The sequence below is a fragment of the Monodelphis domestica genome, chromosome 7 (assembly GCF_027887165.1).
Source record: "Monodelphis domestica isolate mMonDom1 chromosome 7, mMonDom1.pri, whole genome shotgun sequence".
Lineage (NCBI taxonomy): Eukaryota > Metazoa > Chordata > Mammalia > Didelphimorphia > Didelphidae > Monodelphis > Monodelphis domestica.
The window spans coordinates 255986717-256006987 of NC_077233.1; the positions used below are offsets into that span (position 1 = coordinate 255986717).

Here is a 20271-nt window from a genome sequence, read left to right on the forward strand (position 1 = left end):
TGTAGGTGACACAATAGCTTATTTAAATACTTCAGGCTAGAACTGTGTTTTCTCTCATCTTTATCCTTTTTTTTCTAGTTGGTCTTTCAGTTTGGTCTTTATTCTGAAAATCAATGATTACGGAGACACTTGATTATGAATTAACTCCCACATCAGTAACCAGTCATTTCTTCATGAGTAAAATGTGGCCAATTTCATTTTTCATGTTCTTATTAAGTGTTCATTATGCCCAGGCCCTTATGACTATCTTCTCAAATAAAGTCTATGATGCACAGGTGTTGACTTTTGAATACTCTAAAAACCTTTGGCCTCTTTTTAAAAATCACAAGTTTTTTTTTACAATATAAAAAGCATAGCATCGGAGGGCTCATAGGATCTGACACTTTACAGATGAGAACACAGAGGCCCAGAGACTTGTCCAAGATCACACAAGTAAAAAGTAACAGAATTAGAACTTACTCTAGATCCTTTTACCCAACCAGAACTATTTTTACACTCTTCTCTCCCACCCTACCAAAAGAACCATCCCTCACCATCCGTGGTCCAAAAGGAAGACCTCACTTTTCATCTCTCTCAAACCCATTCTGTCTGAGAGATCCCATATGTAGGCAGGATTCATGGGTTCAAAGGTAGTAGGACCCCCCTGAACTGGCTGGAGACCCAAGTTCTCACTATGGGATAAAATCCATTTTGTGTCCTTGACTCCACAATACCACCAGTGTACCTCCAGTGCTTTCATGGTCTCTGCAAGATGCTGTCTTTCTTTCTCCTCCACTTATTTTACTTTTCCTTGAGTTTCTTCTTTCCTTTCTTTCCTTCTTCTGAATTCCAGGTTCCACTAGAACAGGATCAAAGTCAACAAAAGGGGATTGAGAATGGAACCAGCAGCCACGTTATGAAGGATCTAGGTCTTCTATTAAGTAGCCTCTCTAAACCTAAGACCCATTTGGTTTTCTAAGGAATTTTTCAGAATGAGTTCCTTATACTCCATTAATTATTGAGAACTACAAAATACTAAAGTCAGCAGATCCTCTGAGGTGATGATACTGGAGTGGTTTGGCAATCCTTCTCTAGCTTATTTTGCAAATTAGGATAATTGAGGTAAACAAGGTTAAGTGATTTGTCCAGGGTCACATAACTAGGAAGTAAGTGTCTGAGGCCAGATTTGAACTCAGGAAGATGAGTTTTCCTGAATCCAGGCTTAATACCTATCCACTGCACCATCTTCCTGTCCCAATAACAACAATAACGCATTACTCCTATATCAATTCTCTTGGGCCAAACAAAACAAGATTTATCCTACTAAGGGTTTCAGTTGAATTAATATTTGTGAGGGAGTCTAAGAACGGTGATGCTTAACAAATTGTTATTGTTGTTAGCAGCAATTTCTGCCTCTTCCCTTCCTTTTTGGCCACTGCCACTATCCAAGCAAAAGTAGAAGTCAAGAGGGGCCTCCCAGGACTGAGGGTTGTTCCACATTTTCATCTCTTTCGTGGATTTGTGTGACCAAAATGTTAAAAAGTCCATTACTTGGATAGGAATAAATTTCTGGGGAGGAATTTCCTCGTACTGATCCTCCAGCATTTGACAGTCTAATGCTTGTCTGGGGTGGTGGTAGAATTTGACAACACTTATATTCCGCCAAGAGGGATTTGAGATTTCAGAATCCCCAGCATAATAACCTCATTAATCATCAGAGTAAGACATTTGTAGAGGAAAAGCAGTAGAAAAGAAATATGTGGGTGGTTTCAAACTACACACACACACACACACACACACATACATACACGTGTATATATAACATGCAATTGAATTACTAAAATGTTATTTATGTGCAGAGGAAAGTAATTGGCTGATTGTTTTGAAGAGCCAAGAGAAAATGACTGAGATACTGGAAGAAATTTCACAGAAGTAAAATAACTTGGGCTATATGCCCCCCCACCAAAAATGCTTTCCACTCCTTATAACTGAAATATGATTTCTTTTTAATAGCTAAAACAAGGTATTAAATGAGATTTATGCAGTAATAATTCATTTTAGTCATTGCTCACATCCTTCAAGTTTCCCAGACGCATAATGTTTCAAATACTTTTATTGGTATCCTAATTTCAGGTAGGAAACTCCTGAACCTTTGCAGAGGTCGTCCCCCTTACCTGGGCTACTCTCCCTCCTCATCTCTGGCCCTTGAGATCCCTAGCTCCTGTCAAAGCTTCATTCAAGTACCATCTGGCACGAAAGACCTTCCCTGATTCTTCTAGTTGCTAAGGTGCTTTCTCTCCCTATCACTATTTCCCCCGACTACTTTTTATCTATTTTGTGTTTACTTCTCTTTGGTTTTTTCCACTGGTAGAAAATAACTTTCCTGAGGGCAGGCCCTGTTTTGCTCTTTTGCTACTGTCTGGATTCCCAGCTTGTTACATAGTGTTTGGTACATAATAGCTACTTAATATTTGTTTAACTAGATAATCGCTTTACTTTCATTTTGGTCTAAGTTTTAAATTGAATTGTCTAACATGTGGCACAGGATCATTTTAACCTCTCAGTTGGAGTTTTATTAAATGATACACTTTTCTTCATTTTAAGACACAGCGCTAATAGACTATCTATAATAACTGGCTGGTTGATACCTAATTCAAGAGAATCAATATGCCAAGCTAGATAGAACATTACCAGTAAGCGCTATGTCAGTGGCTTGTCTTGTTTTGTTTTTGTTTGTTTGCTTGCTTTTTCCCTGTTTCAGGGTTTGGGAGAGGACTTTAAACAAAGCATAATTAAACTTGTGCTGGGGCCCACAATTAGCCTCAGAGATAAATAAATTGGCAGAAAAGTAGGTTGATTTAATAACTTTGTCTATCCTAATAATGAATCTCATCTTGTCATTGCACAATAACATTCAGTGGTCCTATAACCCCTGAGAAATCTATTTCCTCGTCAAAATTAGCGTTGGTTTCATCTTATTTTTCCCTGATCCTCTGGGCACTCAGTTCAGTGACTACATAGTAGAAGGATCCAGTAGAGCTATCACTAGCAAGTTTGGTGTCTAGGGCAATCATCAGGATGAAACACAGTTTGGGGAAAGACCAAAGGTTGTGGGTGGGAGTGAAGCAGACTATACAAACATGGAACTCCCTTGAGGACAACTACCAAGGAGAGGAAGCCTGTGCCATCTGGTAGCTTCCCATTATAACTAATTATTCCTGCTAAGAGCTTAGCACCGTTTCTACGCTGCTAAAATGACAATTACAAGCGTATTCTCTAAATTCTTCCTACTGCGCTGAAGTCCCAGTCACCCTGCCCTAGTTATTGTCTGGGATGAAATCACAAAAATGCCAGAAAAATGTATTGACTTTTTCTTTTTTTTTTTAGAATAAGTATTTTTCATTATAGAGTTGCATCTTCTGTCTTTTAGAACACTTCTTTTACTCTATATTTACCCTCACTAAAGAAGAGATTATTAGCTCGGTAGTTTCTCATTAGTCTTCCTTTATAAGAAGAGGAGGCATGTTGAAAAATGTTAAGTACTTCCCCTTTTCTGAAGCAGGGTGTTTCCCTTTTCCCTAACACTAGTCACAACCTTAAACATAGCCATTTGTCTAACTCCTCCAACCTTATTTATAGCAATAGCAGCTCACATTTATAGGGCACCATACAGTTTTCTTTTCCGCAAAACAATCCTATGGGGAAAGGTAAATATTATTATCCTAATTTGCAGAAGACGGGTCAGAAATTCAAGACTTTAAGTAACTTGCTTGATGTCACATGTATCAGAGCAGGAACTTAAAGCCAAGTTTCCTGATTCAGAGCCTCATGTAGAGCGTGGTAGAATCGAGAGGGTGCTGAGCTTGGCATCAAGCTGGCCTGGGAAGCATCCCATGGCTGTTGCTTTGTTTCATCCAGTGGTCCCCTAGAGTAATATTCTCTACTCTTTCCCTGCCCTAAACTAGAAAAAGTACTCCCTTATATTGGGTTAAAATAAACCGATTCCCAGCGATGTGAACATGGACAAAAAAAAAATTGACCTAATCTACTGAGCCTTAGTTTTCTCACCTATGAAAATGAGATAATACCTGTAGCAGCTACATCACAAGGTTGTTAAGAAGTCCAGACGAGGTAATGTCTACAGAGTGCTTGGTAAACTTTGAAGTGCCTTATACATGCCAATTATTGTCATTGTTATTTTCACTTCAACAATTCTGCCTCTCCAACAGAACGAATTCTTAGTTGGACTTGGAGTCAGAAACTCAGATTTCCATTTGCTGATCACTCCATCCTCTTGACAGACTTATAATCACATCAATTGTGGCAGCCAGGCAAAGCAGTGGGTTTGGAATGAGGAAGAGCTGAGTTTGAATTCTGCTTCCAACAATTATTAGCTAAGCCCCTATGGGCTGATTAGTTGAGCTTAATCTTTCGTAATTGGTAAATTTAGGATAATAATAGCACCTAACTCAGAGGGTTGTTTTGAGGATGAAATGAGATCATGTAAGGTGCTCTACATACCTTAAATGCTTTTTTGTTGCTCAGTCATTTCAGTCATGTCTGATTCTTCCTGACCCCATTTGGAATCTTCCTGGCAAAGATACTGGAGTGTTTTGCCATGTCCTTTTCCAGCTCATTTTCCAGATGAGGAAACTGAGGCAAACAGGGTTAAATGATCTGCCCAGGGCTACACAGCTAGTATGTATCTGAGTTCAGATTTGAACTCATGAAGATGAGTCTTTCTGACTCCAAACCCATATTATATATATTATATATTATATATATTTAATATATTATATAAATGTATAAGTCTATTTTATATGTTTATATATACATATATATTATATTATATTATTTTATTTTATTATTACTACAACAACTGCATCAAAAATAAACCTTAACAAAAAAATAAAAAGGAATTAAGTTCCTCTCTTTTTTAGTAAATTTTAGTAAGCTATAGACATCTTGAATGTTGGTTATTGCTTTTTGTGGTTGAATTATAAGTGTTTTTTCATATCATTAGTTATGGTCGTGCGCATATGAAAATTGATATATTCAGTACCTTTGCTATATATTTTATTAGTGTTTAATCTTATGAAATTTTCCTCAAAATCTTTCCCAGTTTTTGGTGGTTTGGGGGCACAGTATGCTATTGTGGTTAGTTTGGATCGAACCTTTGAGGTTTAATTGTATTTAGGGAATGATACCCAAGTCTAAAGGTGGAGGAATATTTTTTTCAGTGTGATGCATGAGGCCATATCTGAAGACCTTGGCAGTGATCTAAATGGGCCCTTCCAGTGCGGTTGGAGGACTTTCGTTCATTGATGGGGCTTTCACGTAGATCCAGTTTCCCAGACAAAGATTGTGGCAGCAGAAATGAAGAAGTTGGGGGAAGATTTTTGATAGTTGTTGGAAAATAGACTGAACACATTTTATTAATGCCTTTCAGTCATTCACAGTTTCATACATCAGCTGGAGATCTATTTAATGTGGCATATTTGGGATTCTGCCTAGAATTCACGTAGAGCATATGAGGAGAATCTCATTTATATAAGTTCATGCTTTTTGTTAAGTGTTTCTAATGTGCATGAGAGCAATAGGCAGAGCACCAGGTCTCTCAAGACTGATTTGTACACAAGTTTTGTCAGAGTATGTTTTTACTTTAGAATTCTAGCATTCAGCAGAAGAAAACACATGATTTATCACTTGTTTATTTGGGTATATGTTTGGGGGTTTTAGTCTTATAAGATTACTCTCTTACACAAATAAATAATATGGAAATGGGTTTTGAGTGATATACATGTTATAATCCAGAGGAATTGCTTGTCAACTCTGGGAGAGGGAAAGGAAGAGGGGAGGGAGACAGCATGGATCATGTCATCTTGGAAAACTTAGGTGTAAATTTGTCACTGGAATAAAGTAAAGGGAAAAAAAAGAATCCCAACATTCAACTATTCTGTTTGGATTGTGGGTAGACTGTAAAGAGTTATTGTATGTTAAAGCCTTAAAGCTTCATATTTCAGAAAAAATGGAGCCTAATCTTACATCCATTACACATGCTTCTTCTAATCATTAGCAGCCAAACTATCAATAAAATGATCCAAAACGATAACAAAGGATTCATGAGGAAGATAATGTTACCTACCTCCAGAGAGAGAACTAATGAATTCTAAGTTCAAATTGAAGCATCATTTTTCTCACTTTCTTTGCTTTTCTTGCTTTTTTGGATATATAGTTAATATGGAAATATGTTTTGCATAATTTCACATGTATAATTGATATCACAGTGATTGCCTTCTCAGTGGGTGGAAGATAGAATGTGAAGGAAGAAGAGGATTTGAAAGTGAAATTAAAAAAATAAAAGAATGTTTAAAATAAATAATGTTAAAATGTAAAAATAATAAAAATTAATTTATCAACAAAAATGAAATAAACATTAGCAGCCAACTGTCCAATATTCATGTGAGTCACAAGTCATTCAACAGAACCATCATTACTATAATCACTATCATCAACCCATTAAATAACCACTCATTACTCATGGCCACATTATCTCCATCTTTTATTTTTACTTGATCATCTTCCCAATACCTCAATGAATAGACTGTGATTTGTAGGAGTGAAAAATCTTAATATCTCACTCAAGAAATGGGGGCTACTATCGAGTGAAAAGGAATCCAAATTGGGAAATGGGTCATTCCTTAAGGAACTTCTTGGTAACAGTGGTTAAGTTTACACTGGATGCCAACACTAGGCTTCTGTCCACCATAAATATATGGCAGCCAGAATAAGAATATATTCCTCAAGTATGACATAGAAGCATCTGAAAGAAGTCAAAATGCAAGTTCACAGATATTCCCCATTGTTGGAAGTGCAAATCTACAAATTCTCGTGCTAAAGTCTTGTGCTAAAAATTCTTATGAGTCATTTGGCTGCTTGACTCCTGCTCTCCTTGGGCTAGCTGTTAAAGTCTTGGGTGCCATGCAGAGCCCTACTAGCAAGGTGGCTGGGAGCTGGGAAAGAGAGCAGATGCCTTGAAATATACCTTTTAATAGTCTATGCAAGTTCCAGCTTCCTCTAAGAAAAGTCCAGCAAGTTTTATATACATACATGCATATACATATATATATACATATATATATATATATATATATATATATATAAAACCATTATTGTCCCTAGACTTGGAAGTTTCTGAACAAATGAAGCTATTACCAGTGGTAAAACCACCAAGCAATCCCTTAAAGAAAGACCATTTGCTTTTAATAAACTAGGATGTTTATGGGGAGGTCTCCAATCCCTTGGATCTAAAGATCATTCCCAGTGGGATCCTGACCATCTTTCTTTCTGCTTATATTTGCATTCCTACCATTTAGCACAGTGCCTGGCACACCCAAAGGTGCCATAGTAATAGTGCCTTGCACGTATTCCCTGGATAAATGATTTGTAAATTTGGCAAATCATGAAGTGTTACATAGATAGTGGTGAACATCAACAACAATAGTAACAATGACTATAACAATAATGGAATCATGCTTAAGATGGTTGAATTCCTAGGCAATGTCCATCAAGATTAAGTTTTGAGTTATTTTGAGTTATTATTATATATTATTATATTGAGTTATACTCAATTATAAGGATAATTGAGTATAAAATGGATATTAGTAATATGGGAAATATTGGGGCTGAAGGTTTATATCTGTGGATCAGAAGGAAGGAAACAGACATTTTTAAAGTAACTACTATGTTCTGGGACTGTTTAGCACTTTATGCATATTATATCATTTAATTCTCACAGAATACCTGTTAGGTAAATTCAGGTACAAATATTATTCTCATTTTGAAAATGAGGAAACTTGGGCACAAAGAGATTAAGTGACTGACCCACAGTCACATAGTAAGTTTCTGAAGTTAGATGAACTTAGGTCTTCCTGACTCTAGTTCCTGCACTATCCACTGAACCGACTTACTTTTTGAAGAGAGCAATGAAAAAAACCTCTAATTCACAAAAAGTATAATGGATTTTCAATTTTTTGTCTTATCTTTTGTTTTTATATCACCTTCACTTTAAAAATATTTCCTTCTCCCTTCTTGGCCCAGAGAGTATCCCCCTATATAAAGAATAATGATGAAAGAGGTAAAAAAAAAAACCCAAACACAGTTGAGTAAAATTATGCACCACATCCATTGTTTGTATATATGATGTTATACATCAGTACATCCCCACCTCAATCTCTGTACAGAAAGGACAAAAGTATATTTTCTTCTCTTTTTTTTAGGGACAAAGCTTAGTCATTATGATTAAACAATGTTATTTCTTATTTTTATTTTCCTTGCCATTTACGTTGTTGTTATTGCACATACCATTTTAATAGTTCTGTTTATTTCATAATTATAATTTCAAAAAGGGAGTTGAAACTCCAGTTTGGAAGTGAAAATTAGAGTATCTCATATGTAACTTGGCAGAATAATCATCCCAAGTTCCAAAGTCAGTCTTCTTATTTCTCTTACAGCTAACTGAGAGAATAATCATACTTTTTGTGGTGATCACCAGTCAAGATGAAGTCCAAGGAAAATATGTTGTGTGTGTTTTATTCTTCCTCTGGAATCTATTGGACGTGGTTAGGTAAGAAGTCAGAATGATTGCTAAAACCAAAGCCAAATTGCTTCATATGGGAAAAAGAAGTTCTACATGCTTATATTTGGTTATTTTGAATAGTGCAGAAAAACATAACCCTTATGTGAATTATTTTATCTTGATATGAAAATGTATTTTTAGTGCTTTCTATAATGGGCATATCAGAGATAATTAAAACCTCTCAAGATATTACAAAAGCAAATCACTGCATTCAATTTTCCAGAGCAAAAGACTTGGCATGACACCAATTTGAAAAAAAAAAAAACCCATCTCACAGCTGTTTCCTAATGAAAGGCATTCCTCAGTAATGCTCTGGTACATGCGGCTTCAATAAACAAATCATGGCCTTTCATTATATGTTTCATACAGAAATTTAAAACCAGGTTCCTATTAGTTTAAAAATATTGAAAATATAGGGTCTCATCTTCCCAGGACAAAAGAACCTTCTCATGGCATGTATTTATTATAAGTATTTGGGGAAAGAAATCTGAACTAAGAAAGTTGGGGCTAAATTTTGGAGCTTACCATTTACTGTGTCATCTTGAGGAAAGACAACTTTTCTGAGGCTTTACTATTGTATTTGTAAAATGAGATTTTAGAATGGGTCCATGGAGATGGGGAAAGTATTTTGTTAATTGCATTTCAATACTGTGTGCTTTATTTTGTTGAATTATGTCAACAAGTATTTATTAAATGCTTATTTATTTATTAAATTTATTATATGCCAGTCACTGTGTTAATTTTGGGAATACAAATGCAAGCAGAAAGAAAGACAGTTCTTATCTTTCCAATTACATTCCAATGGGAGATGACGACACATAAAAGAAAAGATGGTGGGAAAGAGATAAAAGATAGTCAGGATGGCTATATGGAAGAAAAAAACTAGATGGTCAAGACTGTATCCTGCAGAGGGATGAAGATATGGCATTCCAGTCATCACCATTAAAACAGAGGTTGTAGGAGGAAGCAGCCAATTAGATAGAGAGACCACAGGAGTATATATGTATAATCCAGAGGTAGAGTGAGCTTCCAGGGTGAAGAAATTTCTATGGTGTAGTAGAGAAATTTCAGGAGAGTCAGGAGCACAGCCTAGAGAGATTCAGATGTCAAAGGGAACTATGACACAAAAAAGTGAAGAATCATTGGATACTATGATCTCTTCTTCCAAGTCTAGAATTTAGATTCCTTTAAATATATATAAAAACAAGTTATACATACACACATACATACATACTACATATGTAAACCTTAAATTTTAAGGTTTACACATATAGTCATATTGATATAACCTGATTTAACAAGGTGATGTCTCAATAGCAGTGGCATAAAGGAGTTCCATGTACCTCAGTTTGGAAAGTTTCTTTCTAAAGTAATTAGCATCCCAGTGGCTCTGGTAGAGTTAATGCATCCTCCATAGATAAGTGGTTTTCTTGTAAAAAAAAAAAAGGACTATGACTTAATAAGAGAACAATTTTTTTCAGGTACCCAGTCTACCTAATTAAACATATGGGATGCAGTTTAATTCATTTATAAGGCCCCAAAGAAGCTTAAAAAAGTGTTATAGTTCCAAGTCATATGACCTACTCCTTTAGAACTTATGGTTTTTCTGCCACCAAATTAATCTCCTATTTAGAAGAGACCTCAGAAGACTATGTAATCTAACCCAGAACTGTACAGAAGGGCTCTTATTGTAACCTTAACAAATAAGCTTCCATTTCAAGAATTCTCGTAATGGGAAATCCATTACTTCCTGAAGTGACCCCCTCTACTTATGAGAACCACTAGTTGTTATGAAGTCTTCCTTATATCCAACTTAATTCTAATTGTAGCTTCCAACTACTACTTCCTGAGGCCAAGCAGGGCAGATCTGATCCCTCTTCACTGTGACAACCCTTCAGATGATGGAAGCCTACAATTACAATTGTCTGTGGTCATTGGGCCATTGTGGTTTGGTTATTTCAACTGATTCCTCATAAAGCTTGATCTTCATTCCCATCACCATGGTTGTTATCCTCTTCTGAAACTGATATGGTTCTTTCTCATATCCTTCCCTTCCTGGACTCTAGATCTACTCCTCTTTTTGAAGTCAAAATTACTGATCTTCTCTCTGAAAAGTTTTCATACTAGAAATTCCCTAAACTAATGAAATCATACTTCCAGATGCAAAGAGAGGGGAAAAAAAAGAAATCTTAAAAAAAAAAAAACCTCTTTCATTTCATAGAGGAGAAAATACTAAAAGAGATTAAATACCTTGCCCCAGGCCACACCACTACCATATTAAGTGATAGTTTGGAAGCTGTGTCTTCCAACTTCAAAATGACAGTCTCTTTCCCAGATCAGCGTTTCCTAAGGTTATATGGCATGAAGAAGAAATAGGTTGATCTCCAAGAATCTTCCTTTGAATGAGTACTACAGAATAGTTGAGATTTTTGCCTACATGAGGATGAATGATGAAGAAAATTTAGAGATGTGTAGAATGAGAAAATGCTTGATAGTATTAAAAATAGTAGTGATACCCAGATTAAGTTTAATCATTGCCATTCATGAAATTTCCAATGATTTTGAACTGGGAGGAATCTTACAGGTTATCTGGTACCACTCCTTCATTTTTTTCATTTATCCAAAGGCATATAGGAACTAAGTAGCAGAAGTAGGATTTGAACCCAGTATTTCTGATTCCATATCCAGTACTATTTCCATCCAGTACATATTCAGTACCAGGACTATTTTAGATTTTCTCCTAGGCTTACTAACTGGTGACATTGCCATCTGAGGAGTGGACTTCTTTTTCTGGGTCTGTACAGTATCTGTAAGCATGAGGTGAATGGTTCCTGATTCACTGACAATCAATCTAATGGTCAGTTGGTTAATGAGCTGTCAAGTAAGTATTTCAGTCTGATTCACTAAGCTCTGCTTGGCTTCAAGGCAAAGAGCTGTTCACCAAGTCAAATAGAATGTCATGGCAAATAGAATGTTTATCACTAAAAGTTAGATCCAAACTAATTCATTCATTTACTTACACCATGAAGACAAATCTTAGTAAACAGTACTTTTTGTTGGCAATGACAGTGTTGGCAATGCTAACAAAAAGGCATGCCAAAATTTGTAAATTCTGTTTTTATTTTTTATTCTAAACTTAAACACCAAATAAGAGTATTTTCATACACACAATAGAACACAAAAAGAGAATTTTCATACCACTTATATTTATATATATATATAATTTCTTCACATTTACTGTAAAATTGTACTACTTGTCTGTGCTTCCTTCTTTGTTCTCTTTTGCACATTTTATTTTAATCAAAGATATTTCTTTTCCCAATTACATGTAAAAACAATTTTCAACATAAAGTTTTCTGAAATTAAAAGATCTAAATTGTCTCCCTTCTCTTTCCCCTCTTGGAGATGGTAAGAATTTCATCTGGATTACACATATATTATTAATCTTTTGCACATTTTAAATAATGTCAAAATGGTTCTCTTTTGTTTGGTAACATTATTGCTAATCCTCTCAATTAATCCCCAACTCATTTAACAAAAAAAAAAAAGAAAGAAAGGTAGAGTGAGGGACCCCCTTAATAACACATGAGCAAAACTTAGCAAAATGAATCCACACAGTGGCCATATCTAAAAAGCTTCTCTATACTTGTTTTTCACCTCTTTGACAAGAAGTTTATAACATATTTAAGTCTTTCAAAAATTGTCTTTTTCTCTTTATTATTTCTAAGCTGTTCTAGTTCTGTTTGCTTTACTTTGCTTCAATTCATTCTACCCAGGGTTCTCTGAAATCTGTCATAATTTCTTATAGGATCATTTTATTCATATACCATAATTTGGCTAATTCTCAATTATCTAAAAAGTAACCCAGAACACTCTCTTGGATTCCAATGATTTTCCTTTTTGACTTTCTTTTGGTGCCTCTTACCCTGCCCCCTTCCCCAAGCAAGATTTTCCCCCTCCTCCATGATTATACCTTCACTGGTATTCTTGTCCCTCTTTCCCATTTCCTATCCCCAACTTGTTTCCCTGTTGTATTTTTTAAACCCTTACCTGTCTCATTCTGCAAACACTGACATCATCCTGGGTGGCACTACACAAATCACTGCCTGCTGCTGCTCTCCTGAGCTTCCAAGAACCCCACCTTGGGAATTTATACCAACCCAGGGCTTTCTCAGAGGAGCCTTTTGCTAATCATTGTCTCCAGACTTAGAATCTTGGAGGCTATGCCTACCATCTCTGATGATGCTGAGGCTCACTTGCTGGAGGCGCCCTCTTTCCCAGTGGGCTTCTGATTGATTTCTCATATAGCTCTGGGAAGAAGTCACTGTAGCTTCTCATTGGATTCCTTGATCATTATTCAATGTGATGCAAACTTCAGAGTTTTTTCTGGGATTGGTGTGGGGAAACTAGATCGCCTACCTCCTATTTGTCCAATTGTCTTGTGAAGCAGCCTAAATCCTGTGTTTTAGAAGTTCTGGTTTTTAACTAGTGGAATGTGAATGTAAAATGGGGGGGGGGGGATGGGGAATCTCACTTATGTTCTATCATTTTCTTATTGTTAATTATTTCAAAATAAGCACATCCATCCCAGCAGGATGGTCAAAGAATAAGGATGTTTGGGGGATGTACATGTTTACAGCAAAAGAGACAGACTTTGCTTCTTAATTTCTGCGGTATCTATATGTAGCATGGTGAATTGTAGCTGAGCATCTGCTCCATGCAGTGTACCCACAGGAAGGTAATGGAACATAAAGCTATATTTTTCAGTCATATGTGTAGATTTAACAAAGTAGCAAAATGTTTTCTTGTCACCCATCACGCCAATAGCAAACCAAAACGTATGACTGTACTTTTCCCTTTCAGATACACATATAGCATGTTATCCGTGGTGGGAATTTACTACCACATTTTGACATGGCTCAGTCAAACACTCTGGATGTTCATTTATCCTCTTTGTGTTCTTGCTGAAGGTAAGGAAACAGTGGCTCATTTTATCAATTTTTTCTTGGTGCAATCAAGTTATCATAGTTTTATTAGTGTTTTTAGACAATTAGATCATGTTGTGCTAACATTTCTTTCATTCGTCCCCATCTGTCCTGGCCTGTTCCTTCTTATCCTGTTTTTAACCTTACCCAGATTCCTTGGCACTGCTAGAGGTATGGTGCTTCCAATAAGGAAAACCATAGGTTATTAGAACCTCAACTTTGTCGAGCCATCTATGTTTAAGGTAAATGCCACTCTCGTACAAACAAATTAACTCCATTTGTAAACGTCTATAGAGTGTGGGTGTTACATAGATGTTTAATATTATACCTCTTACACATTTTGATATACCTGCTTTTAGGAAGGCAACATGGTAGTGTGCTTGCTAGTCTCAGTATCAGATGACTTGGGCTCACATTACATCTCTGTCCCTTATTAGCCATGTCATCTTGGGAAAGTCACTTAACCTCTCATTTTTTTTTCTCACTGTAAAATGGAATTAATAAATCTGATAGCAACTTCTTACAGGATTGTAATGATGCTTCTAACCTCTTTCACAAAGACTTCAGTGTAATTGTACTTGTAAGAGAGAAAGAATAGACTCTTGAAAACTGACAAATTAATTGACTTAATTGTCATGATTGAGAAAATTATTTTCCCAAGGAAACTTAGAGACTACAGTTAAATGTCATAGAGAGTCTGTGAGTGACTTGGTAAGTTGTGTCATCCTTGAGGGAGTCTGGTAGAGACCGAGAACTGAATTGAACTCTTATTTTGTGGAGCAGACGCTCCAAGAATTCCAGAGACATTTTCCCTGCCATCTTGACAGAATTGAATTGTTGGACTGTCATTTCAGTGCCTGTAGAAGAGTTGGCAATTCCAGAGACTGATTAGTGGTTATTGGTTGTGATTTCAGAGTCAATTTACTGTTGAAGTTTGTGGTGCCTGCATGTATGCACAAGCATAAAGCAAAAAACTAAACAGATTCTAGGCAGTGTTGGTGAACCTTTTAGAGATCTTGTGCCCAAACAACACCCTCTAGTCACCTGTGAATCCCCTGCATTACCCCAGACAGGCTAGGAAGGAAGTGCTCAAATTAGACTCCTGGGCAGAGAGGCAGGGCAGGTGAAAAATGTCCTCAGGAGTGGAGAAGGAGAATGGAGCAGCCCCCTCCAGCATGTGGAAGCATTACCACTCTAGAGGGACAATTTATAGGTGTATATAAGTGTGTACATATACATAGCCCAAGTGTGGCCTCATTCTCACCTTCATGCCCTAAGCTGGCTTCTTAACTGACTAGAAGTCCTCAAATCAGAGCTTCCTAGTGGTTAAGGACTCATATTTACCTTATTAGTTAATACTCAAGAAATCTTTCAGTTTGATGGCATCTCAAGAATCTTTCACAATCTCCCCATACTCAGTTATTTGATTTATTATCCTATCAGGTATAAATTTCAAGACTGTAAAAACCCTACAAATAAGCTGATGGACTACAATGTTCTATGGCTTTCATTGATTCAATCATTTCTCTGCTTCAAATAAGTCCCCTTAGTACATAAATCTTTCTGGTCACCCAAATAATGCCTGGCTTTTCCTCAGCATTTTACCTGAGAGATCTGAGTTTCTTCACAAGTAGATTTTTATCAATTTTCTGTACATAAATGTTATTTTCCTGCCCCTTTTAGCAACCAAATTATTCACATATGAAAGGTGCCGTATCTTCCGCATCTTTGGCAATGGAGAAAATGTTTTACGTGGATAGATTTTCCTTTAGGTTTTATAAACTCAGAGCTAAATGCAGTTATCTCCTCCACATCACAGGGCTTAGAGGTGTGGTGCCCTCCAGATCTGGACAATTTTTTGGCTCTCTCTGTATCAGAGAAGTCTGAATTTTTCCTTTTTCTTTCATGAGGTGTTTAGAATATACCTTGTTGCAAATTTTGGGTTAAATATGCATTTCTGAGTTTCAAAACTTCTGTGTCACCTTCTGGCCAAAGGACTGAACAACAAAATTAAACCTGGAAGGCATATAACTTTCTAGATAAGGAAGCTGAGGCATACACAAGTTAAATGATTTGCTCAGGATCACCCAGCAAGTGAGTGGCTAAAGCAGATTAGAATCCACTTTTTCCCAATTCCAGGTGAAGTTTCCTATCCACTACACCGTGCCATCTATGTTTCTTAATTTGTGGTAATACCAAACATAGTCTAGGATGGCTTTTGAATCCAATATGAGAAAATCAATATGGGAAGGAGTCAAACAACAGAGAAAAGTACTTGATATGCTTGCTCCCAAGAGCACTTGAGACATGTTGCTTTTGTATAATGCATTGAAACCTCATCCCATCATTTGTGGGATGCCACAAATCTTCCTGCAAATGTAAAGTGTTTCCTGAACTATAAAATCCTCTGAGAATGTCGATTACTTCTACCACCACCACCACTATTAATTACTACTACTACTAACTACTACTTACTATTACTACCTCAACTAATTACTTTACTACTACTATTACTACTATTTATCACTATGACTACTAATAATCACTTACTACTAATTGCTCACCACTATTACTTACTTCGACTGCTAATGACGTACTACTACTATTACTACCATTTACTACTTACTACTAGTACAACTACTTACCTGCACTATTATACTATCACTTACGACTTCTACTTCAATCACTTTTCACTTCTGCCAATACTCTTCCACTATGATTTTGTCTACAACAACTAGTAACTGTCCCTGGCAAATGTATCATCCTGTGCATAATCTAGTGTAAATTTTATACTTGGTTGGCATAATCTATGAAAACCCAGGGCTGTTTCTGTGCATCGGTGAATCAGAGTAGCGGAGGTTGTTTCTTAAGTCATAGGACAGTATCTGAAATAATGCAAATCTATTCAGCATGAAAAATAAGGTGAAGCATCCAAAATTTTCAATCTGTCAACTATAGTTAAGTATCTGAGAGGGGCATGAGGGGAGCAGGAGGTATGACGAGTCTGGTTGAAGATTCTCCTTTTCTTCTCACCAACCCTGAAATCAGGAAAACCCGAGTTCATTTGCTAGACTAGAAGCTAAACTTGCTAGAGATGCCCCCTTGAGCAACTTCTGTCTGCCTCGGTTTCCTGATATATACAGTGGAGTTAATAGCACCTACTTCTCAGGATTGTTGTAAAAATCAAATGAGTTAATAAGTGTAAAGCATCTAGCACAGTGCCTGGCATGCAGTAAGGTGCTATATAAATGCTGGTTATCATTATTGTTATCATGAACTAATTGAAGCCCTTTTATTCCTACGGACAAAAAAGAGCAACAAATATGAAACACAACAGAATGCTACTTTTTAAACAACCACAATAGTTTTGTAAATCACTGAATGATTTGCCAGCTTTAATGAAATTGTTTTTAAAAATCTTTTTTCTTTGTAGTCTCCTACAATACTGTAGCAACTTGCTAAACACGTGTATTTTAACATGACTTCTTTTCTACAGCATTTGTCAACTACCAATCACTGCCTTATTTTGAAACCTTTGGCACTTACTCCACCAAACTGCCTTTTGACTTATCGATATATTTTCCATATGTTTTGAAAATATACCTCGTGGTACTTTTTATAGGTAAGTTTTTCTCCTTTGTCTATTTTGCTGAGAGGTTGGGTTGTTTTTTAAAGGAACTTTAAACAAATTGAATTCATAGGCAGTTTGGCCAAAGAGTTCTTTTCAGGGAGGGAGAAGGATAATGTTATCTACTTCAGCGCTTCAAAGTTTCATTGCTCTGTCTGGGCTAACAAAGTAAATCCCTGTCCTGGCAAAGCAGCTCTCAGTTTCAGCTGTCTTGGCAAATCCCACAGAATATTATCTTGAGAGCCTCTGGAAGCTCAAGGCTACCTACCATCTCCGAGACGAGGGCATTATTCCTACAGAGAATAGACAGATGGTATATTTTGGTATGGGGAGGGAAGTTATCCCAAATCTGGGAGTAAAACAAATGCTTAGTTCATTCTGATTTTATTATATTACTAGATAGGAGGGGAGATAGCAGAAAGTCTTGTGAAAATTCTGCTGTAGTATAGCATCAACTGAGAGATGACTATAGTAAAAACATAAAAGCTATCACTATAGTAAAAGCAAAAAGGACAATATCATTGACACACCCAAGCTGTCTTTTAGAACTCATTCAAGATCATATGAATGGATACTCAACTTTCCTTGCCTTTTCTATCCTCCCCACCCCCCAATCAGGTATGTATTTTACCTATGATCACCTTTACTCGGAAAGAAAAAATATCCTCAAAACCTTTTATGTCAAAAAGAAGAAAAACTAAGGCTTTGTCATGAAGACCATCTTGTGCAATATGCTGCTGCTAACATACCACTGAAGTACTTTGATCAAAAAAAAAATGCCAAATGTTTGAAAAATTCTTCTAACTTGGAGTGAAACATGGAAACCCTTCAAAGAGCCCTGGGCTTTCAAATATGGTTGTTCTCTGTTTCATACACATTTTGCTTCCTGCCTCATCACCACTGTGGATTTTTGTTGTTGTTGAAAGTTACATTAGATATTTTTGTAGAAGCTTGTTTTGTTTTCTCTTGTAAGCTAAACAACTGGAATAAATTCAACTGGAATAGAGTCTCAGTTCATTTTTTGAAACAGCGGCTAATAACCTAAATTATTTCCAGTTATGTACATTTTTTTCTCCTTTGACTTCTCAAAGTACAAACATAGAGCCAGCAAAGTTGAGAGTCAATATATAGAGAAGATATGCATAAAACACATCCTGGTTTAGCCGTTATAGCAACTCACTTTGGGGATATGTTTAAAGTTTTCCACAGCTAGTAATCCAATCTCCTATCAGTATTAAATTCCCCCAGAAAAGGCTATGCTAAGCAAAAGGAACAAAACCTTCCTTCACAGTTTAAAAGATCTTTAGGGCTAATACTTTGAAGGGGATATTTAATTAGCCTAGAAGTTTTGTAATTTCAGCAAGACACAAGTGATATCCCTTGTTATATCATGTCATACTACTTAAGCACCAACTACTAGAAGATTAACCTTTACTTTTTTAGAAACAAATCAGTTCTATTGAATGAAATATTTGACCACAAATATATAATTATATATATATATGTGTATATATAATCAAAGAGATTTGATTTGGTATTTTTCAACTCTCAATTTTGTCAGGAATTTTAAAATGGATAATATTAAATCACCTCATTTAAGATATTGTAACATTGTTTGGTCTTAAATCAAGAAAATAAAATTTAACCAGTGACAAATGGAAGAGCTTTAGCAATTTTGTGCAATTCGAATCACTTTTTCTATCAATCCCTATGAATCCACTGATGACCTCTGCAAATGGCTACTCCAAATATCTGACTAGCCTCCATCTTTTTCTGTAATCTATTACCAAATCTCTAGTTGCTATTAGAGATGTTAGCGTTGGGAATGGTATTCACTTCGGGTCATCATGTATTTGAAATACCAAAGGAATTTGAATATGTCTTTGGCATTTCGAACACATGATGGCAAGTTGGATAGCCAAAGCTGAATGTCCCATCTTCTCCCATAAGCCTATCTATCCTTTCTTTCAACTTCTCTGTTTATACTAGGAACACTAACATCTCTCCTAGTTACCCAGGTTCAAAAGCAATCATTTTTGATTCTTCCCTTTTCTTCATTGCCTACCTCCCATCACGTCTCATCTTGTTGGTTATACTTTCACAGTCTGTCAAAGCTTTCTGCCTCTTCTACTCACACTTAGACAATTTTGATCATGCCTCATCAGCTCTTGCATTGACTACTTTAATAGCCTCCTACCTGGTTTCTATGCCTCCAGTTTCTTTTTTCCTTTTTTACTCCTTCATACTGCTGGCAAAATAATCCTTTGTCAGCAGTATGAAGGAGTAAAGAAGGAAAAAAAAATCCAAAGCCTTTCTGGCTTCTGATTCCAGAAGATGACTAATTTATCTAGAACTAACATGATCTAGAATCACTGAAAGAATTAACAACACTAATTCAAGGGAAATAATTGAAGAGAATTTATCCAGACACACCCTTCTCCTTATATACAGTTCTTTAGGAAATATTTTATAAATAGCTCATTTAATAAACCAGAGTCCTTTCAGAAATATACAGCTTTTAAGAAAACCCCAAGACAAGCCTAAGTAAATTCAATTTCAATTAATCTTATAATAGAGTGAAACAATGAGTTCAGTCCATTAGTGAGATTATGGGAAAAAATTAAAAATGGATGTGACTTGAATATTAAAGATATAAAATATTAGAGGAGAATCAGGTTTAGAAAAGCACCTTTCATAGCTATGTATAGGTGGTAAATCCTTAACCAGATAAAATATAGAGGCAATTTGTAAAAGATAAAATAATTTAATTTACATGAGGTAAAAAGACTTTTGCATAATCAAAATTAGTGCATCTACTATAAAAAAAAAGTTTAGGGGCGGAGTCAAGATGGCAGCTTAGCAAGCAGCAAAAGTTTAGACCTCGTGGAAGACCCTTCCTTACTGATACAGACTGAATGCTCCTAGGGCACCAAAATTCAATCTGAACAACAGGACAGAAATGGGGAACCCTCCTTCTGGACTCAAATCAAAAGGTAAGCCCCCCCAAAAGCCAGAATCCGAGAATACTCAGGGCTAAGGGG

At 36.2% G+C, this 20271-nt stretch overlaps 1 protein-coding gene across 2 annotated transcripts in view; it reads left to right on the plus strand.

The window, feature by feature from the left end:
- HACD4 (3-hydroxyacyl-CoA dehydratase 4) overlaps positions 1-18236 on the plus strand; it is a 38117-nt gene extending 19881 nt beyond the window's left edge. For both annotated transcript variants that reach the window (XM_007498069.3, XM_056806664.1), the window contains 4 exons: positions 8493-8605; positions 13481-13587; positions 17099-17224; positions 17849-18236. In XM_007498069.3, the coding sequence (XP_007498131.1) occupies positions 8493-8605; positions 13481-13587; positions 17099-17224; positions 17849-17931 (429 nt within the window). In that variant the 3' untranslated portion in view covers positions 17932-18236. The remainder of the gene's footprint in view (positions 1-8492; positions 8606-13480; positions 13588-17098; positions 17225-17848) is intronic.
- Positions 18237-20271: the final 2035 nt, after the last annotated feature.